The sequence below is a fragment of the Salvelinus fontinalis genome, chromosome 16, assembly GCF_029448725.1.
Source record: "Salvelinus fontinalis isolate EN_2023a chromosome 16, ASM2944872v1, whole genome shotgun sequence".
Taxonomy (NCBI): Eukaryota; Metazoa; Chordata; class Actinopteri; order Salmoniformes; family Salmonidae; genus Salvelinus; species Salvelinus fontinalis.
The window spans coordinates 40,854,697-40,875,133 of NC_074680.1; the positions used below are offsets into that span (position 1 = coordinate 40,854,697).

Sequence of the window (20,437 nt, forward strand, 5' to 3'; positions counted from 1 at the left end):
CCCTGTCTCTCTGTGTTGGTGTTAGTATGTTCCCCTGTCTCTCTGTGTTGGTGTCAGTATGTTCCCCTGTCTCTCTGTGTTGGTGTCAGTGTGTTCCCCTGTCTCTCTGTGTTGGTGTCAGTATGTTCCCCTGTCTCTCTGTGTTGGTGTCAGTGTGTTCCCCTGTCTCTCTGTGTTGGTGTCAGTATGTTCCCCTGTCTCTCTCTCTATTGGTGTCAGTATGTTCCCCTGTCTCTCTCTCTATTGGTGTCAGTATGTTCCCCTGTCTCTCTGTGTTGGTGTTAGTATGTTCCCCTGTCTCTCTGTGTTGGTGTCAGTTATGTCCCTGTCCCTCTCGCTGTGTTGGTCTAGTTGTGTCCCTGGGGTTTATTTTGAGGTCTTATCACAGCTGTTCTATATGTGGGAAAGACCCCCCACCCCCTCTCTCTCGCTCTTTTCCTCCTTCTCACTTCTCCTTTTCTTTCTCATATACCCAGGACCTTCTGGTAAGAATCAGTTCAATATCTCATATGCATTTTGTGTTTTTGGTGATGTAGACAGAAATTTTATCATGGGTATATGTTTCCTGTCTTCTTTTGGCATTATAGGGATTGTTTGAAAAGTATTTTGGACAAGCTATTTTTATTTTTGGAATGGGTAACAGATTTGTCATATTGGTGAAGTAGTGTACAGTTTGTGTTACGGTGGAACACTTGTTTTTTGTCATTTTTATGTGAACTTGTCAATTACAATATCGGGATACTGTTGAATCAGATTAGTGTTCGGTTCCAAAAGTCTTTCTTGGAATGGATTAGGCAGGCTGCTTGGAGGTTGATGTCCTATCACACTACTCTATCTGAAAGATTCATTAGAAATACATACACATGCAAAAGTGTCCCATTTTTAGACAAGAAGCTGTGGAATATAGTATTACAATAAAAATAGATGTGTTACTTCTTCTGGGTATAATGCAACTCCAACTCTGTTGTGTGGTCACTGTTCTGGGTATTTCAAGTGCTGGTATTAGTTTCATCAATCCATATACTACTACAATTTACACCAACAAAAGTGAGGTTTTGAAATAAATAAATAACATGACCATATTAAGAAGTTCCTAAAATAGCATGTGTGCCCAGAACAGGTGGCAAGTACTCTGACAGCTCAGCTCTGCCTGTGAAAGCACAGAGCAGCGGGAAGGGGAGAATGAGTAGAGGCTTTGCACCCAGGCAGCAGACTAATTATATGCACATAAATAGGCCACAGTCAAGCTCCACCAACCAGACTTGATATATTATAAGTTGTGAATCTGATTGACTATGTCATTTAGGGTCATTCAATAGATACAAATCAAGAGGAAACAGTTATAATAATATTGGAAAAGATTATGTTAAAGCTATTCTGTTGAAGTTTGGATTGACCTTGGCTTGAATGTTTTCCCCTTACACAGTAGTATAATAGTAGAAGTATATTAGTATACACTGAGTGGACAAAACATTAAGAACACCTGCTCTTTCCACGACAGACTGACCAGGTGAATCCAGGTGAAAGCTATGATCCCTTATTGATGTCACTTGTTAAATCCACTTCAATCAGTGTAGATGAAGGAGAGGAGACAGGTTAAAGAAGGATTTTTAAGCCTTGAGACAATTGAGACATTGATTGTGTGTGTGTCTCATTCAGAGGGTGAATGGGGAAGACAAAATATTTAAGTGCCTTTGAACAGGGTATTGTAGTAGCTGCCAGGTGCACCGGTTTGTGTCAAGAACTGCAACGCTGCAGGGTTTTTCACGCTCACCCGTTTCCCATGTGTATCTAGAATGGTCCTCCACCAAAAGGGCATCTAGACAACTTGACTCAAATGTGGGAAGCATTGGAGTCAACATGGGCCAGCATCCCTGTGGAACCCTTTCGACACCTTATAGAGTCCATGCCCAACTATTTAAGGCTGTTCTGAGGGCAAAAGGAGGGTGCAACTCAATATTAGGAAGGTGTCCCTAATGTTTTGTACACTCAGAGTATTTTATTGCTTTTATTACCCGAGCATGAGGAACCAATCGGGGGATTTGCATTGTGAGTGTGTGTAATAGCGCATAGTCTCTAGGTCTTGTCTCATTAATGACCATCCTTCATGGAAACATTGAACTAGAATATAACCACATTAGTTTTAGTCATTCTAATATTATGCTGTATCATTCTCTCTCGTTGCTAGCCTATCAGAATGGAGACTTGTCAGGTGAATGGCCAGGGGGAGCCAGCCCAGGGTCAGGGTCAGGTGGACTTGACAGAGGACCTGAGCAAGCAGCTAGAGGACATTATCAGTACCTACCAGGAGGCCGGTGAGGAGCCCACGGAGCAGGAGGAGGTGGAAGAGGAGGCGCTGAAGGAGCAGGTCACGAAGAAGAGCTCCGCCAAGGACCAGAAACTGGAGAAGAAGATGCTCAAAAGCCTTGGTGGGTTCTTTTCTTCTTCTTCTTTGGTTCTATTCAGCATCAATAGTTCTAGTGTTACGGTGTATCAATAGTTCTAGTGTTACAGTGTATCAATAGTTCTAGTGTTACGGTGTATTAATAGTTCTAGTGTTACGGTGTATCAATAGTTCTAGTGTTACGGTGTATCAATAGTTCTAGTGTTACGGTGTATCAATAGTTCTAGTGTTACGGTGTATCAATAGTTTTTGTGTTATTAACTGTACTATAACGTGATCTCTATTCAGGTAAAGAGGCCATGCTATTGATGCAGAGTTTGAACAAGCTCGGCACTCCAGAGCAGAAACTGGAGGCCATCATCAAGAAACATGCTGAGCTGGTGAGCGGAGCGTGCTGATCCATGAGGCTGTGTTGGTCCATGCTTCAGAGTTAGTGCTGATCCATGAGGCAGTGCTGATCCATACCCCAGAGGTAGTGTTGATCTATGAGGTAGTGTTGATCCATGAGGTAGTGTTGATCCATGCCCCAGAGGTAGTGCTGATCCATGAGGTAGTGCTGATCCATGAGGCAGTGTTGATCCATGAGGCAGTGTTGATCCATGAGGCAGTGTTGATCCATGAGGCAGTGTTGATCCATGAGGCAGTGTTGATCCATGAGGCAGTGTTGATCCATGAGGCAGTGGTGATCCATGAGGCAGTGGTGATCCATGAGGCAGTGCTGATCCATGCTTCAGAGTACTGCTGATCCATGAGGCAGTGCTGATCCATGAGGCAGTGCACATCCATGAGTTAGTGCTGATCCATGAGTTAGTGCTGATCCATGAGTTAGTGCTGATCCATGAGTTAGTGCTGATCCATGAGTTAGTGCTGATCCATGAGGCAGTGCTGATCCATGAGGCAGTGCTGATCCATGAGGCAGTGCTGATCCATGCTTCAGAGTAGTGCTGATCCATGAGGCAGTGCTGATCCATGAGTTAGTGCTGATCCATGAGGCAGTGCTAATCCATGAGGCAGTGTTGATCCTAAAATGTACTTGCGTATCAAAAGTAAAAGTAAAAGTATAAATCATTTCACGTTCCTTGTATGAAGCAAACCGGACGGCACCATTTTCTTGTTGTTTTTTAATTTATGCATAGCCAGCGGCACGTTGAAACACTCAGACATCATTTACAAACGAAGCATGTGTTTAGTGAGTCCGCCAGATCAGAGGCTGTAGGGATAACCATGTGTTTAGTGAGTCCGCCAGATCAGAGGCAGTAGGGATGACCATGTGTTTAGTGAGTCCTCCAGATCAGAGGCAGTAGGGATGACCATGTGTTTAGTGAGTCCGCTAGATCAGAGGCAGTAGGGATGACCATGTGTTTAGTGAGTCCGCCAGATCAGAGGCTGTAGGGATGACCATGTGTTTAGTGAGTCCGCCAGATCAGAGGCTGTAGGGATGACCATGTGTTTAGTGAGTCCTCCAGATCAGAGGCAGTAGGGATGACCATGTGTTTAGTGAGTCCGCTAGATCAGAGGCAGTAGGGATGACCATGTGTTTAGTGAGTCCGCCAGATCAGAGGCAGTAGGGATGACCATGTGTTTAGTGAGTCCGCCAGATCAGAGGCAGTAGGGATGACCATGTGTTTAGTGAGTCCGCCAGATCAGAGGCAGTAGGGATGACCATGTGTTTAGTGAGTCCGCCAGATCAGAGGCAGTAGGGATGACCATGTGTTTAGTGAGTCCGCCAGATCAGAGGCTGTAGGGATGACCATATGTTTAGTGAGTCCGCCAGATCAGAGGCAGTAGGGATGACCATGTGTTTAGTGAGTCCGCCAGATCAGAGGCAGTAGGGATGACCATGTGTTTAGTGAGTCCGCCAGATCAGAGGCAGTAGGGATGACCATGTGTTTAGTGAGTCCGCTAGATCAGAGGCAGTAGGGATGACCAGGGATGTTCTCTTGATAAGTGTGTACATTAGACCTGCTAAGCATTCAAATTGTAACAAGTACTTTTGGGTGTCAGGGAAAATGTATTGAGTACAAAGTACACAATTTGTCAGAAAGTAAAAGTTGTCAATAAGAAAAATAGTAAAGTAAAGTACAGATACCCCAAAAAACTAATTAAGTAGTACTTTAAAGTATGTTTACCTAAGTACTTTACACCACTTCCCAGAGGTAGTGTTGATCCAGACCCCAGAGGTAGTGTTGATCCATGCCCCAGAGGTAGTGCTGATCCAGACCCCAGAGGTAGTGTTGATCCATGCCCCAGAGGTAGTGTTGATCCAGACCCCAGAGGTAGTGCTGATCCATGCCCCAGAGGTAGTGCTGATCCAGACTCCAGAGGTAGTGTTGATCCATGCCCCAGAGGTAGTGCTGATCCAGACCCCAGAGGTAGTGTTGATCCATGCCCTAGAGGTAGTGTTGATCCATGCCCCAGAGGTAGTGCTGATCCAGACCCCAGAGGTAGTGTTGATCCATGCCACAGAGGTAGTGCTGATCCAGACCCCAGAGGTAGTGCTGATCCAGACCCCAGAGGTAGTGTTGATCCAGACCCCCAGAGGTAGTGTTGATCCAGACCCCCAGAGGTAGTGCTGATCCAGACCCCAGAGGTAGTGTTGATCCAGACCCCAGAGGTAGTGTTGATCCAGACCCCAGAGGTAGTGTTGATCCAGACCCCAGAGGTAGTGTTGATCCATACCCCAGTGTTGATCCATGCCCCAGAGGTAGTGTTGATCCAGACCCCAGAGGAAGTGATGATCCAGACCCCAGAGGTAGTGTTGATCCATACCCCAGAGGTAGTGTTGATCCATACCCCAGAGGTAGTGTTGATCCAGACCCCAGAGGTAATGTTGATCCATGACCCAGAGATAGTGCTGATCCAGACCACAGAGGTAGTGTTGAACCATGCCCCAGAGGTAGTGTTGATCCATGCCCCAGAGGTAGTGTTGATCCATACCCCAGAGGTAGTGTTGATCCAGACCCCAGAGGTAATGTTGATCCATGACCCAGAGGTAGTGCTGATCCAGACCACAGAGGTAGCGCTGATCCATGCCCCAGAGGTAGTGCTGATCCATGCTTCAGAGGTAGTGTTGATCCATGCCCCAGAGGTAGTGCTGATCCATGACACAGAGGTAGTGTTGATCCAGACCCCAGAGGTAGTGTTGATCCAGACCCCAGAGGTAGTGTTGATCCAGACCCCAGAGGTAGTTTTGATCCATACCCCAGAGGTAGTGTTGATCCATACCCCAGAGGTAGTGCTGATCCAGACCCCAGAGGTAGCGCTGATCCATGCCCCAGAGGTAGTGCTGATCCATGCCCCAGAGGTAGTGTTGATCCATGCCGGAGAGGTATTCTTGATCCAGACCCCAGAGGTAGTGTTGATCCATGCCCCAGAAGTAGTGCTGATCCAGACCCCAGAGGTAGTGTTGATCCAGACCCCAGAGGTAGTGTTGATCCAGACCCCAGAGGTAGTGTTGATCCAGACCCCAGAGGTAGTGTTGATCCATACCCCAGAGGTAGTGATGATCCATGCCCCAGAGGTAGTGCTGATCAATGCCCCAGAGGTGGTGCTGATCCATGCCCCAGAGGTAGTGCTGATCCATGCCCCAGAGGTAGTGCTGATCCATGCCCCAGAGGTAGTGCTGATCCATGCCCCAGAGGTAGTGTTGATCCATGCCCCAGTGGTAGTGTTGATCCATGCCCCAGAGGTAATGTTGATCCATGACCCAGAGGTAGTGCTGATCCATACCCCAGAGGTTGTGTTGATCCAGACCCCTGAGGTACTGTTGATCCATGCCCCAGAGGTAGTGCTGATCCAGACCCCAGAGGTAGTGTTGATCCAGACCCCAGAGGTAGTGCTGATCCATACCCCAGAGGTAGTGTTGATCCATGCCCCAGAGGTAGTGTTGATCCAGACCCCAGAGGTAGTGCTGATCCATGCCCCAGAGGTAGTGCTGATCCATGCCCCAGAGGTAGTGCTGATCCATGCCCCAGAGGTAGTGCTGATCCATACCCCAGAGGTAGTGTTGATCCATGCCGGAGAGGTAGTGTTGATCCAGACCCCAGAGGTAGTGTTGATCCATGCCCCAGAGGTAGTGCTGATCCATACCCCAGAGGTAGTGCTGATCCATACCCCAGAGGTAGTGTTGATCCATACCCCAGAGGTAGTGCTGATCCAGACCCCAGAGGTAGTGTTGATCCATACCCCAGAGGTAGTGTTGATCCAGACCCCAGAGGTAGTGTTGATCCATGCCCCAGAGGTAGTGTTGATCCATACCCCAGAGGTAGTGTTGATCTAGACCCCAGAGGTAGTGATGATCCAGACCCCAGAGGTAGTGCTGATCCAGACCCCAGAGGTAGTGATGATCCATACCCCAGAGGTAGTGTTGATCCAGGCCCCAGAGGTAGTGTTAATCCATGCCCCAGAGGTAGTGTTGATCCAGACCCCAGAGGTAGTGTTGATCCATGCCCCAGAGGTAGTGCTGATCCATACCCCAGAGGTAGTGTTGATCCATGCCCCAGAGGTAGTGTTGATCCAGACCCCAGAGGTAGTGCTGATCCATGCCCCAGAGGTAGTGCTGATCCATGCCCCAGAGGTAGTGCTGATCCATGCCCCAGAGGTAGTGCTGATCCATGCCCCAGAGGTAGTGTTGATCCATGCCGGAGAGGTAGTGTTGATCCAGACCCCAGAGGTAGTGTTGATCAATGCCCCAGAGGTAGTGCTGATCCATACCCCAGAGGTAGTGCTGATCCATACCCCAGAGGTAGTGTTGATCCAGACCCCAGAGGTAGTGATGATCCATGCCCCAGAGGTAGTGCTGATCAATACCCCAGAGGTAGTGCTGATCCAGACCCCAGAGGTAGTGTTGATCCATGCCCCAGAGGTAGTGTTGATCCATACCCCAGAGGTAGTGCTGATCCATGCCCCAGAGGTAGTGTTGATCCATGCCCCAGTGGTAGTGTTGATCCATGCCCCAGAGGTAGTGATGATCCATGCCCCAGAGGTAGTGTTGATCCAGGCCCCAGAGGTAGTGTTAATCCATGCCCCAGAGGTAGTGTTGATCCAGACCCCAGAGGTAGTGTTAATCCATGCCCCAGAGGTAGTGTTGATCCAGACCCCAGAGGTAGTGCTGATCCACGCCCCAGAGGTAGTGTTTATCCACACCCCAGAGGTAGTGCTGATCCATGCCCCAGATGTAGTGTTGATCCAGACCCCAGTGGTAGTGTTGATCCATGCCCCAGAGGTAGTGCTGATCCAGACCCCAGAGGTAGTGTTGATCCATGCCCCAGAGGTAGTGCTGATCCATGCCCCAGAGGTAGTGTTGATCCATGCCCCAGTGGTAGTGTGGATCCATGCCCCAGAGGTAATGTTGATCCATGACCCAGAGGTAGTGCTGATCCATACCCCAGAGGTAGTGTTGATCCATACCCCAGAGGTAGTGTTGATCCATGCCCCAGAGGTAGTGCTGATCCAGACCCCAGAGGTAGTGTTGATCCATACCCCAGAGGTAGTGTTGATCCATACCCCAGAGGTAGTGTTGATCCAGACCCCCAGAGGTAGTGTTGATCCAGACCCCCAGAGGTAGTGTTGATCCAGACCCCAGAGGTAGTGCTGATCCAGACCCCAGAGGTAGTGTTGATCCAGACCCCAGAGGTAGTGCTGATCCATGCCCCAGAGGTAGTGCTGATCCATGCCCCAGAGGTAGTGCTGATCCATGCCCCAGAGGTAGTGCTGATCCATGCCCCAGAGGTAGTGTTGATCCATGCCGGAGAGGTAGTGTTGATCCAGACCCCAGAGGTAGTGTTGATCCATGCCCCAGAGGTAGTGCTGATCCATACCCCAGAGGTAGTGCTGATCCATACCCCAGAGGTAGTGTTGATCCAGACCCCAGAGGTAGTGCTGATCCAGACCCCAGAGGTAGTGCTGATCCAGACCCCAGAGGTAGTGATGATCCATGCCCCAGAGGTAGTGTTGATCCAGGCCCCAGAGGTAGTGTTAATCCATGCCCCAGAGGTAGTGTTGATCCAGACCCCAGAGGTAGTGTTAATCCATGCCCCAGAGGTAGTGTTGATCCAGACCCCAGAGGTAGTGTTGATCCAGACCCCAGAGGTAGTGCTGATCCACGCCCCAGAGGTAGTGTTTATCCACACCCCAGAGGTAGTGCTGATCCATGCCCCAGATGTAGTGTTGATCCAGACCCCAGTGGTAGTGTTGATCCATGCCCCAGAGGTAGTGCTGATCCAGACCCCAGAGGTAGTGTTGATCCATGCCCCAGAGGTAGTGCTGATCCATGCCCCAGAGGTAGTGTTGATCCATGCCCCAGTGGTAGTGTTGATCCATGCCCCAGAGGTAATGTTGATCCATGACCCAGAGGTAGTGCTGATCCATACCCCAGAGGTAGTGTTGATCCATACCCCAGAGGTAGTGTTGATCCATGCCCCAGAGGTAGTGCTGATCCAGACCCCAGAGGTAGTGTTGATCCATACCCCAGAGGTAGTGTTGATCCATACCCCAGAGGTAGTGTTGATCCAGACCCCCAGAGGTAGTGTTGATCCAGACCCCCAGAGGTAGTGTTGATCCAGACCCCAGAGGTAGTGCTGATCCAGACCCCAGAGGTAGTGTTGATCCATACCCCAGAGGTAGTGCTGATCCATGCTTCAGAGGTAGTGTTGATCCATGCCCCAGAGGTAGTGTTGAGCCATGCCCCAGAGGTAGTGTTGATCCATGCCCCAGAGGTAGTGCTGATCCAGACCCCCAGAGGTAGTGTTGATCCATACCCCAGAGGTAGTGTTGATCCATGCCCCAGAGGTAGTGTTGATCCAGACCCCAGAGGTAGTGTTGATCCATGCCCCAGAGGTAGTGTTGATCCATGACCCAGTGGTAGTGTTGATCCATGACCCAGAGGTAGTGCTGATCCATGACCCAGAGGTAGTGCTGATCCAGACCCCAGAGGTAGTGTTGATCCACACCCCAGAGGTAGTGTTGATCCACGCCCCAGAGGTAGCGCTGATCCAGACCCCAGAGGTAGTGTTGATCCAGACCCCAGAGGTAGTGTTGATCCATGCCCCAGAGGTAGTGTTGATCCAGACCCCAGAGGTAGTGCTGATCCATGCCCCAGTGGTAGTGTTGATCCATGCCCCAGTGGTAGTGTTGATCCATGCCCCAGAGGTAGTGTTGATCCCATGCCCCAGAGGTAGTGTTGATCCCATGCCAAAGAGAAGATTTTGCAATTTTATAACTAATTCCATGCAATTCTACTCATTTTACCATGGGATGGAGAGGAAAAGCTTCTGTTTTACAACACATTTCTTGCAATTCTGCACATTTTGCCAAAGGGTGGTGTCTTGTCTTTACTATCATTAAATGTGAAGACTGTTATTTCATCAAATCAATTCTCTATGTGTAATTATTATTACGTGATTAAGCTAATCATGTAAACTTTCAGCAACTAGGAAGTCGGGCCACCAAGGCAAATGTTGATACTCTCTTCAGATATTTTCATATCTTTTCGAGTACAGTCTTCTATTAATGATTATTAATCTTTAACTTCCGTCAGTCTCATTCCAAATGTCGTAAAATTGTTTTTGGGGACCTTCAATGCTGCAGAAATGTTTTGGTACCCTTCCCCAGATCTGTGCCTTGAGACAATCCTGACTCTGAGCTCTACGGACAATTCATTCGCCCTCATGGCTTGGTTTTTGCTCTGACATGCATTTTCAACTGTGGGATATTATATAGTGTGTTATTATATAGTGTATATTATATAGTGTATATAGTGTGTCCCTTTCCAAATCATCTTTCCAAATCATGTCCAATCAATTGAATTTACCACAGGTGGATTCTAATCAAGTTGTAGAAACATCTCAAGGATGATCAGTGGAAACAGGATGCACCTGAGCTCAATTTCGATTTTTTTTAGCAAAGGGTGTGAATACTGAAGTAAAAAAGGTATTTCTGTTTTTTATTTGCAAAAAAAAAAAAAAAACTGTTTTCACTTTGTCATTATGGGGAATCGTGTGTAGATTGATGAGGAAAAAAAGTCTGTAACGTAACAAAATGTGGAAAAAGTTAAAGGGTCTGAATACTTTCGGAATTCACTTTTTTACTACATAGATTTGTTTTGTTTGTGAAGAGGAAAAGTAATGTGTGTGTGTGTGTGTGTGTATATATATATAGCTGGATGAGCACCGGGGTGACCAGAAGCAGCTGAAGTTTCTGCAGAAGAAGCTTCTCCAGGTGATGAAAGAGAAGGACCAGCTCCAGAGTGAACACAGCAGGGCTGTTCTGGCCCGCAGCAAGTTGGAGTCCCTGTGTAGGGAGCTGCAGAGACACAACAAGACCCTCAAGGTGAGCCTCTCATTGTAGCATGATTTACACTACATGACACTACACTACAAAAGTATGTGGACACCTGCTCATTGAACATCTCAATCCAAAATCATGGGCATTAATATGGAGTTGGTCCTCCCTTTGCTGCTATAACAGCCTACACTCTTCTGGGAAGGCATTCCACTAGATGTTGGAACATTGCTGCTGGGACTTGCTTCCATTCAGCCACAAGAAAATGAGTGAGGTTGGGCACTGATGTTGGGTGATTAGGCCTGGCTCGCAGTCGGCGTTCCAATTCATCCCAAAGGTGTTCGATAAGGTTGAGGTCAGGGCTCTGTGCAGGCCAGTCAAGTTCTTCCACACCGATCTCGACAAAGCATTTCTGTATGGACCTCGCTTTGTGCACGGGGGCATTGCTATGCTGAAACAGGAAAGGGCCTTCTCCAAACTGTTGCCACAAAGTTGCAAGCACAGAATCATCCAGAATGTCATTGTATGCTGTAGTGTTAAGATTTCCCTTCACTGGAACTAAGGGGACTAGCCCAAACCATGACAAACAGCCCCAGACCATTATTCTCCTGGCATCTGCCAAGCCCAGATTCGTACGTCGGACTGCCAGATTGTGAAGCGTAATTCATCAATCCAGAGAACGTGTTTCCACTGCGCCAGAGTCCAATGGCGGCGAGCTTTACACCACTCCAGCCGACACTTGGCATTGCGCATGGTAATCTTAGGCTTGTGTGCGGCTGCTCGGCCATGGAAATTAATTTAATGGAGATCCCGACGAACAGTTCTTGTGCTGATGTTGCTTCCAGAGGCAGTTTGGAATACGGTCGGGAGTGTTGCAACCGATGACAGACAATTTTTATGCACTACGTGCTTCAATACTCGGCAGTCCCGTTCGGTGAGCTTGTGTGGCCTACCACTTCGCGGCTGAGCCGTTGTTGCTCCTAGACGTTTCCACTTCACAATAACAGGATTTACAGTTGACCAGGGCAGCTCTAGCAGGAATGAAATTTGACCAACTGACTTGTTGGAAAGGTGGCATCCTATGACATTGCTGTGTTGAAAGTCACTGAGCTCTTCAGGAAGTCCATTCTACTGCCAATGTTTTCTATGGAGATTGCATGGCTGTGTGCTCGATTTTATACACCTGTCAAGAACGGGTGTGGCTGAAATAGCCAAATCCACTAATTTGAAGGGGTATCTAAATACTTTTGTATATATAGTGTGCCTCAGTACCCATAACACTCTGTGTAACATGTCCAGGGTGAAGCTCTCCTCTCACTGACTAGTACCGCCAATCAGAATTGTATCAAATACTACTTTGAAAAACCTGAACTGCTATTGGTTTACTTTGCCCTTTAAAATGGAACCAATGGATTAGCCTTGAATGTTCAAACTCCAAGCTAAATCAAGCGCATCTCAAATACTTTTACATATTTATTTGACCTGGGTCTGATGCAACAACCAGTGGCCCTCACTAAGTTAAAATTATATGGCAGGTGTAAGGTTAGTATGTGAATACACTGTCTGTGTATTCACTCCTTACATGAGTTTGTCTGGGAGTCCAAATGGCACACTTTTCCCTATGTAGTGCACTACTTTTGACCAAAGTCAAAGGTAGTGCAATACATAGGGAATAAGGTGCCATTGGAGACAAACCCTAATGGTGCATCATCCTGTATTCTATGATTGTTCAGGAGGAGACCCTCCAGAGGTGTAGGGAGGACGACCTGAAGAGGAAGGACATCACCACTCACTTCCAGAGCACGCTAACGGACATCCAGATCCAGATCGAGGAGCACAGTACCCGCAACACCAAGCTGTGTCAGGAGAACAGCGACCTGGCAGAGAAACTCAAGAGCCTCATCTCCCAGTACGACGCAAGAGAGGCGGTATGGAGCCCTGTTACAAACTCTCTGGATCTTGTAGTGCAGTTTAAACTGGATGTGTTTACTTACAGTACCGGTCAAATGTTTGGACACAGGTTTTTGCTTTATTTAAAAAATGTTATACATAGTAGAATAATAGTGAAGACATCAAAACTATGAAATGACACATATGGAATCATGTAGTAACCAAAAAAGTGTTAAACAAATCAAAATATATTTGAGATTTGAGATTCTTCAAAGTAGCCATCCTTTGCCTTGAAAACAGCTTTGCACAATCTTGGCATTCTCTCAACCAGCTTCATGAGGAATGCTTTTTCAACAGTCTTGAAGGAGTTCCCACATATTCTGATCACTAGTTGGCTGCTTTTCCTTCATCCTGTGGTCCAACCCATCCCGAACCATCTCAATTGGGTTGAGGTTGCATGATTGTGGAGGCCAGATCATCTGATGCAGCACTCCATCACTCTCCTTGGTCAAATAGCCCTTACACAACCTGGAAGTGTGTTGGGTCATTGTCCTGTTGAAAAACAAATGATAGTCCCACTAAGCGCAAACCAGATGGAATGGTATATCGCTGCAGAATGCTGTGGTAGCCATGCTGGTTAAGTGTGCATTGAATTCTAAATAAATCACTGACAGTGTCACCAGCAAAGCACCCCCACACCATCACACCTCCTCTTCCATGCTTCATGGTGGCAATCACACATGCGGAGATCATCCGTTCACCTACTCTGCGTCTCACAAAGACACGACAGTTAAACCAAAAATCTCAAATTTGGACTCATCAGACCAAAGGACAGATTTCCACCGGTCTAATGTCCATTGCTTGTGTTTCTTGGCCCAAGCAACTCTCTTCTTCTTATTGGTGTCCTTTAGTAGTGGTTTCTTTGCAGCAATTCAACCAGGAAGGCCTGATTCACGCAGTCTTCTCTGAACAGTTGATGTTGAGATGTGTCTGCTACTTCAACTCTGTAAAGCATTTATTTGGGCTGCAATCAGAGGTGCAGTTAACTGTAATGAACTTATCCTCTGCAGCAGAGGTAACTCTGGATCTTCCTTTCCTGTGGCGGTCCTCATGAGAGCCAGTTTCATCATAGCGCTTGATGATTTTTGCGACTGCACTTGAAGAAAATTTTCCGCATTGACTGACCTTCATGTCTTCAAGTAATGATGGACTGTCATTTCTCTTTGCTTATTTGAGCTGTTCTTGCCATAATATGGACTTAGTCTTTTACCAAATAGGGCTATCTTCTGTATATCACCCCTACCTTGTCACAACATAACTGATTGGCTCAATGCATTAAGAATGAAAGAAATTCCACAAATTAACTTAAAAAGGCTTACCTGTTAATTGAAATGCATTCCAGGTGATTACTTCATGAAGCTGGTTGAGAGAATGCCAAGAGTGTGCAAAGCTGTCATCAAGGCAGATGGTGGCTACTTTGAAGAATCTCATATATAAAATATATTTTGATTTGTTTAACACTTTTTTGGTTACTACATGATTCCATAGTTTTGATGTCTTCACTATTATTCTACAATGTAGAAAAATAGTTTAAAAAAAAAGAAAAACCCTTGAATGAGTAGGTGTGTCCAAACTTATGACTGGTACTGTCTATTAACACGTAATCACACATGTATTTTAAATAGCGTTTTTCATTACATTGATAATCTCAAAGATGCTTTAAAATAAAACTAATGTTACAATGTTAGTATTAAATTGTACACAACTTTTTTGTCTCTTTCTAACATCCATCGCACACACTTCACATCACACACACTTCACATCACACACACTTCACATCACACACACTTCACATCACACACACTTCACATCACACACACTTCACATCACACACACTTCACATCACACACACTTCACACACTTATATTCAATTCAATACTCAACTGAGATAGAAACCCATCATGATTGAACACAACAGGCCCATGCAACAATAGGGGTCACTGTGTGACAATATAAGCTTGCTCCTCCTTGAGTCAAGGGCATGCTCAGTTGTTAATTTGTCTCATTTCTCATTGTTGTTAGTGTCTGATGAGCTTGGCTCGGTTATGGATGTCAAAGTTCACCTTTCAAGCAAGAATGATACCACTAAGAATACACCAATGATACAAACCAGCCCTTGCCACTCTTTTACTGTGGAAACGTTGTGTAAAATGTGTAGTGTTTGTCTCAGTGAAAGTGATCCAATCTACCTCTTGTTACCTCACAGAACCTGGAAAAGGTGTTCAAACATAGAGACCTGCAGCAGAAGTTGTTGGAAACCAAACTTGAACAGGCAAACATGATCATTGCTGCGGGAGAAGAGAAGCACAAGCGAGAGAAAGACCACGTAAGTTAGCATCTTACAGCACTTGACTGACAATAGATTTGACACAATTTACAATATTTTATTTTCAGGTTATATTGACTATGAGAAGAGTTTCATCACATACAGTGTATTCATATACTGTCTATTATTGAAGATCAGTGCATGGAATAAGCTACACACATGAAAAAACATAATGGAAAAATGTTATTCAGTGACAAGGCAAAGAATTCACAACTGATATATTTTCATTTGACATTTTTTGAAGTTGATAAATAAGGCTGCACGGTCGCAGGTGAAGGTGCAGATTCTGAAAGAACAAGAGGAAGGGATGCAGGCCCAGGTAAATGGAGACTGTTTCTTTATCTCTGTCTGTCTTCCCTCTCACTCTCTCCCACTCTGTCTCCGCTCTATCTCTCTCTGTCTGTCTCCCCTACCCTCTCTCTCTCTTTTTTACATACTGCTGCACAAACTTAACTTTCTAATTACTCCCTCCAGATTTCCATGTACTCCGAAAAGTTTGATCAAATCCAGGGGACTGTGTCAAAGAGCAATGGAGTGTACGCCAGCTTCAGACAGGACATGGAGAAGGTAGCCAAAGTCTTACTCTCAGTGTATATCCTATAGTGATGACCTTATGTATAATCTTATATGAGACCAATGGTGTTGCCATGGCACAAATACATTCCATTTATTTATACCATGGGATTGTTGAATACTAATATCTGATTGGCTCTAAGGACATTCTAGAGCTTGCATTATTGAAGTGACAATGCCCGAGAAGCTGATGTTTGGAAGATATTGGCATGGGTTACCAACATATTCAAATAATAATTGACATATTTTCATTACAAACGTTATTTTTATGAATTTATTCATACTATTTCATCCAAAAGATATAGTCCCGACTCACAAATGTAGGTTTGTTACCAAAGCCGGCTGGTCGTTCGTTCTATCGGTACGGTTGCCAGAGACACGACCCAGTCGTTCAGTCTTTTTGTTCTGTATCTATGGACGGGACCCAGTCGTTCGTTCTAAATGTTACATTGCCATACTGGCTGGCAACGTTCTCATCCCTTGCTTGCTAGCTACTTACAGTCACGTAAAAAAGTGCAGCCAGAAAAAAAGCTAAGTAGCTGCATTTGCATTTGTTTAAGCTGTTTTCTAGTGACATATATTTGGGTACATCCATAACAATGAGATAATGAAGCGTGATTTCGGCTGGCATAGAAAATCTGCACACTTGTCTTGTTCAGAGGAGCTATCCAACAACACAGCAACACAATCCCTTCAAACTGAATCTGGAAAGACTGCAAACTAGCTGCACTTCGTTTAGTTTTATCTTTTTTCAATTGACGTTTCTTTGTTTATGTCCATAAAAATGAAGCCAGCTGATTCATGATTTTGATTGGCTGAGAAACGCTGCCTGTCTGTCTGTCTCATCCCGACTCCTGACACGTTCATTACTATGGGACAGCTAGAGATCGAATTTGAATATTGAAACAATGTTGCAAAAGTCGGGGAGACAGACAGTAAGGTTTATACAAATTTCCGCTGTTGAAAACTAAATTTTAGTCTAAAAGAAATGTGAGATAATGTCTAGATGCTTTTTATAGTGGAGATCAAGTTTATAAATTGCCTGGCTGGGCTGATGAGACAGTGGATTGCGCAGTCAGATGCAACAGAGTAAATAGACATTTTAACATCATATATTTAACCGGGGGTAACTTGTGGAATAGACACCGGCTGGAATGTGTTTTCTTAATAAAAAAAATATCCAATTGGTAGTTACAGTCTTGTGCCATCGCTGCAACTCCCCTACGGACTCGGGAGAGGCGAAGGTCGAGAGCCACGAGAGCCTCCGAAACATGACCCTGCCAAGCCGCACTGCTTCTTGACACATTGCTCGCTAAACCCGGAAGCCAGCCTGCACCAATGTGTTGGAGGAAATACCGTACAACTGTTGTTGACCGAAGTCAGCATGCATGCACCAGGCTCACCATAAGGAGTCACTAGAGCGCAATGGGACAAGGACATCCTGGCAGGCCAAACCTTCCCCTAAACCGGACGATGCTGGGCCAATTGTGCGCCGCCTCATGGGTCTCCTGGTCACAGCCTGCTGCGACACAGCCTGGGATCGAATCTGGGTCTGTAGTGCCTTACATGCTGACCACATCGCCCGCATCGCGTGCGAGCATTGCAAAAGAAATGTACACATACATGTTATTCAATTATTGCACCCACTTGGTTCTATTTGTGACGCTTGATACGCGGCAAGTCCCGCCTCTCCAATCTCCTCATTGGTTTTTAGAGATTACTAGAAACAAACCCAGTTTATCCATTTATCTGTTTATTAATTGTCAGAGTAGAGGACCTTGGGCATTTCAGGTAAAATAACAACCCAATGTTTATATCCCAGGACAAATTAGCTAGCAACAGCAAGCTAGCTAGCTAAATTGCAATACATGTTTAATGCTTTTCAACCTGTCCCCAAATGAATATAGTTGGTTCAGAGTTTGTTTTTGATATTTCAACCTGCATGTCCTGATCGAGTCTGGTGTGGGTGGGCAAAATCAACATGTGCGCGATGTGAGTGGTCTGGTCAGCATGTTAGACCCAGAGGCTGGAATGCAGTTTTAACCTTACAGCATTCAGGATTAGACCCACCCATTATATAATACCCATTTTAAACTGGGTGGTTCGAGCCATGAATGCTGAATGGTTGATAGCGTGGTATATCAGACAGTATACCACGAGTATGACAACGCATTTATTTTTACTGCTCTAATTAGGTTGGTAACTAGTTTATAATAGTAATAAGGCACCTCAGGGCTTTGTGGTATATGGTCAATATACCACACCCTCTCGTGCCTTATTGCTTAAATAAAGCACGGTAGGTGGCTATAGTTCATTCTTACATGTTCAATGTTTGAGCTGCTTTTGAAAGCAAAAGTCGAATTGAAAACATTATTGGCATTGTTGAATTCGATATTCATAATAGCAAGCCAGGACAGATGGTTTGGTTAGCCAAACTAGCAAGTCTGTTTGTTCAGTAACCAAGGCAACTGACAGTTACTGTCGTATCTAGTAAACTTGCTAGCTACTTCAGTTGATGTTTAACAGATTTCTACCTGCAAATGATCACATTTCTAGCTGCAAATGTGTTCAATTATAGCCATTGTATAACAGGGATAATCAACTCTGAGCTCTATGCGTTCTCTGGAAAATAATGCAACTCCGTGCAAGGTTGGTTGAACTCTGCAAGCGTGTCGTGGAACACACTTTCCACGTCCTTCATTATTTTCCATAGAGCGCATAGCCCCTTGTCGATTATCCCTTACTTTTCAATTGAACTGTCATTTTTTTGTCTTGTAGATGTCCAAGAAGATGAGGAAGCTGGAGAAAGAGTCTATCCAATGGAAAAGCCGTTTCGAGGGCTGCAACAAGGCTCTTATCGATATGCTCACAGACGTAAGATACCATACACGTTTCACCCATTTTTTGTAATACTCAGTGCTCTTTTACGTTCACCCTCTATCAAAGACATGAAAGACAAACAAGCAACAAAGACTTAAACATGACTGTAGATCTTCTTTGACTCATGGTGGAGATAGTGTCTGCGTACCAAATGGTACCCTATTCCCTGGTACAGTGCACTACTCTTGACCATAGCCATATTGACTATAGACACCAGATAGGGTATAGGAGGACATTTGTGATGATGGCTATGATTTATCTTGACGAATCTCACCTTGTATCTTTTTACCCCATTCAGAAAACCTTGAAGGAGAAGGAGTTTGAGCTGTTCACCTTGAAGACTCAGAAGCTGGAGAAACTGTGCCGGGCACTGCAGGAGGAGAGGAACAGTCTCTCTCATAAGCTCCAGGAAGCCAATCCAGCGGCTGCCACCAGTGTAGCGGAGACAAAAGAGAAGGAGAATCCAGAGGTACCTGCTACTGAAAAGCCCAGTGAGACACCCTCTGAAAAACCCAGGGCTACTGAAACCTCTGTTCCTATAGAGACCCCCGCAGTCGTAACTCCTGCTACTGAAAATCCCACTCCTGCAACCCCCCTGACCAGAGAGCTGGCTGACCTGAAGGCCCAGAAGGCCCGTCTACAGGAGATTCAAATGTCCTTCACCCTTTCCAACGTCGTGCCGCCTGAGTTCTTTGACAACGAGGAAGAGGAGGAGACCACCACAGAGCCACATGGACAAACTGAGGCCCCAGAGGCCAGTAACGAGGCAACCAAGGCCCCAGAGAAGAATCACATAGAGGGGTGTAACGGAGACAAGACGACAGAGGAGACCACCAGTCCATCTTCTTCTGCCGTAGCAGCTGAAGAAGACGAAGCCCAGGAGCAGAGAGATAGGGATATGGAGTCAGTTGACTAGACTGACTAAATTAAAGCCCAGTCTTTCAGACACTGATGATGCAGCTTCAAGCCAACATAGATTAAATGATTATTATTGTACGTGATTACAAAATATGTTTACATACAATAAAATACATTGATTATTATTCACCACCAGCCTCTCTGTGAACAAGAAAAAGGAAGCTGAGGATCTATGGACGAGAAACTACCAGTAAGACATCTAGTATAGCTACCTTTTCTAATGAGAACCATTGACTTTGAACGTAAACACCTTTGTGAGGTCAACTTTATTAGAGCCAATGCATTTAGTAATAATCAACTTTATCTCATTCATCACATTATATTAACCTTTGAACAGCACATACAGAAGTTACACAGATGATCTACTGTTATTGCTCTCTATCTCTCTCTACATGTAAGGAAATGCGGAATGCTGTTGAGGACTTTATACAGGTGGGAGTAGGCTGATATACAGTACCAGTCAAAAGTTTGGACACACTTACTCATTCAAGTGTTTTTCTTTATTTTTAAAATGTTCTACATTGTAGAATAATAGTTACAACATCAAAACTATGAAACAACATGGAATCATGTAGTAGTAACCAAAAAAGTGTTAAACAAATCAAAATATATTTTATATTTGAGATTCTTCAAAGTAGCCACCCTTTGCCTTGATGACAGCTTTGCACAGTCTTGGCATTCTCTCAACCAGCTTCACCTGGAATGCTTTTCCAACAGTCTTGAAGGAGTTCCCACATATGCTGAGCACTTGTTGGCTGCTTTTCCTTCATTCTGCGGTCCATCTCATCCCAAAACATCTCAAAATTGGGTTGACGTTGGGGGATTGTGGAGGCCAGGTCATCTGATGCAGCACTCCATCACTCTCCTTGGTAAAATAGCCCTTACACAGCCTGGAGGTGTGTTGGGTCATTGTCCTGTTGAAAAACAAATGATAGTCCCACTAAGCGCAAACCAGATGGGATGGCATATCGTTGCAGCATGCTGTGGTAGCTATGCTGGTTAAGTGTGCCTTGAATTCTAAATAAATCACCATCACACCTCCTCCTCCATGCTTCAAGGTGGGAACTACACATGCGGAGATCATCCATTCACCTACTTTGCCTCTC

General features: G+C 45.5%; 1 protein-coding gene across 1 annotated transcript; it reads left to right on the plus strand.

The window, feature by feature from the left end:
* The first annotated feature begins 209 nt into the window (after positions 1 to 209).
* On the plus strand, positions 210 to 19,460 carry LOC129813186 (alpha-taxilin-like). The gene is made up of 10 exons (XM_055865452.1): positions 210 to 485; positions 2,189 to 2,429; positions 2,693 to 2,784; positions 10,562 to 10,732; positions 12,418 to 12,612; positions 14,841 to 14,960; positions 15,205 to 15,279; positions 15,435 to 15,527; positions 18,312 to 18,407; positions 18,712 to 19,460. Exons 1-10 carry the CDS (start codon positions 255 to 257, stop codon positions 19,327 to 19,329), a joined length of 1,932 nt encoding a protein of 643 aa, XP_055721427.1. The 5' UTR covers positions 210 to 254; the 3' UTR covers positions 19,330 to 19,460.
* The last annotated feature ends 977 nt before the right edge of the window (positions 19,461 to 20,437 follow it).

What these genes read in the sequence shown, in the direction of transcription:
- LOC129813186 (XM_055865452.1), top strand. Translation starts at nt 255, where the DNA reads ATGTTCCCCTGTCTCTCTGTGTTGGTGTTAGTATGTTCCCCTGTCTCT. An exon ending in GACACAACAAGACCCTCAAG is followed by an intron (nt 10,733 to 12,417) that starts GTGAGCCTCTCA and finishes ATGATTGTTCAG; the next exon opens with GAGGAGACCCTCCAGAGGTG. An exon ending in AGTACGACGCAAGAGAGGCG is followed by an intron (nt 12,613 to 14,840) that starts GTATGGAGCCCT and finishes GTTACCTCACAG; the next exon opens with AACCTGGAAAAGGTGTTCAA.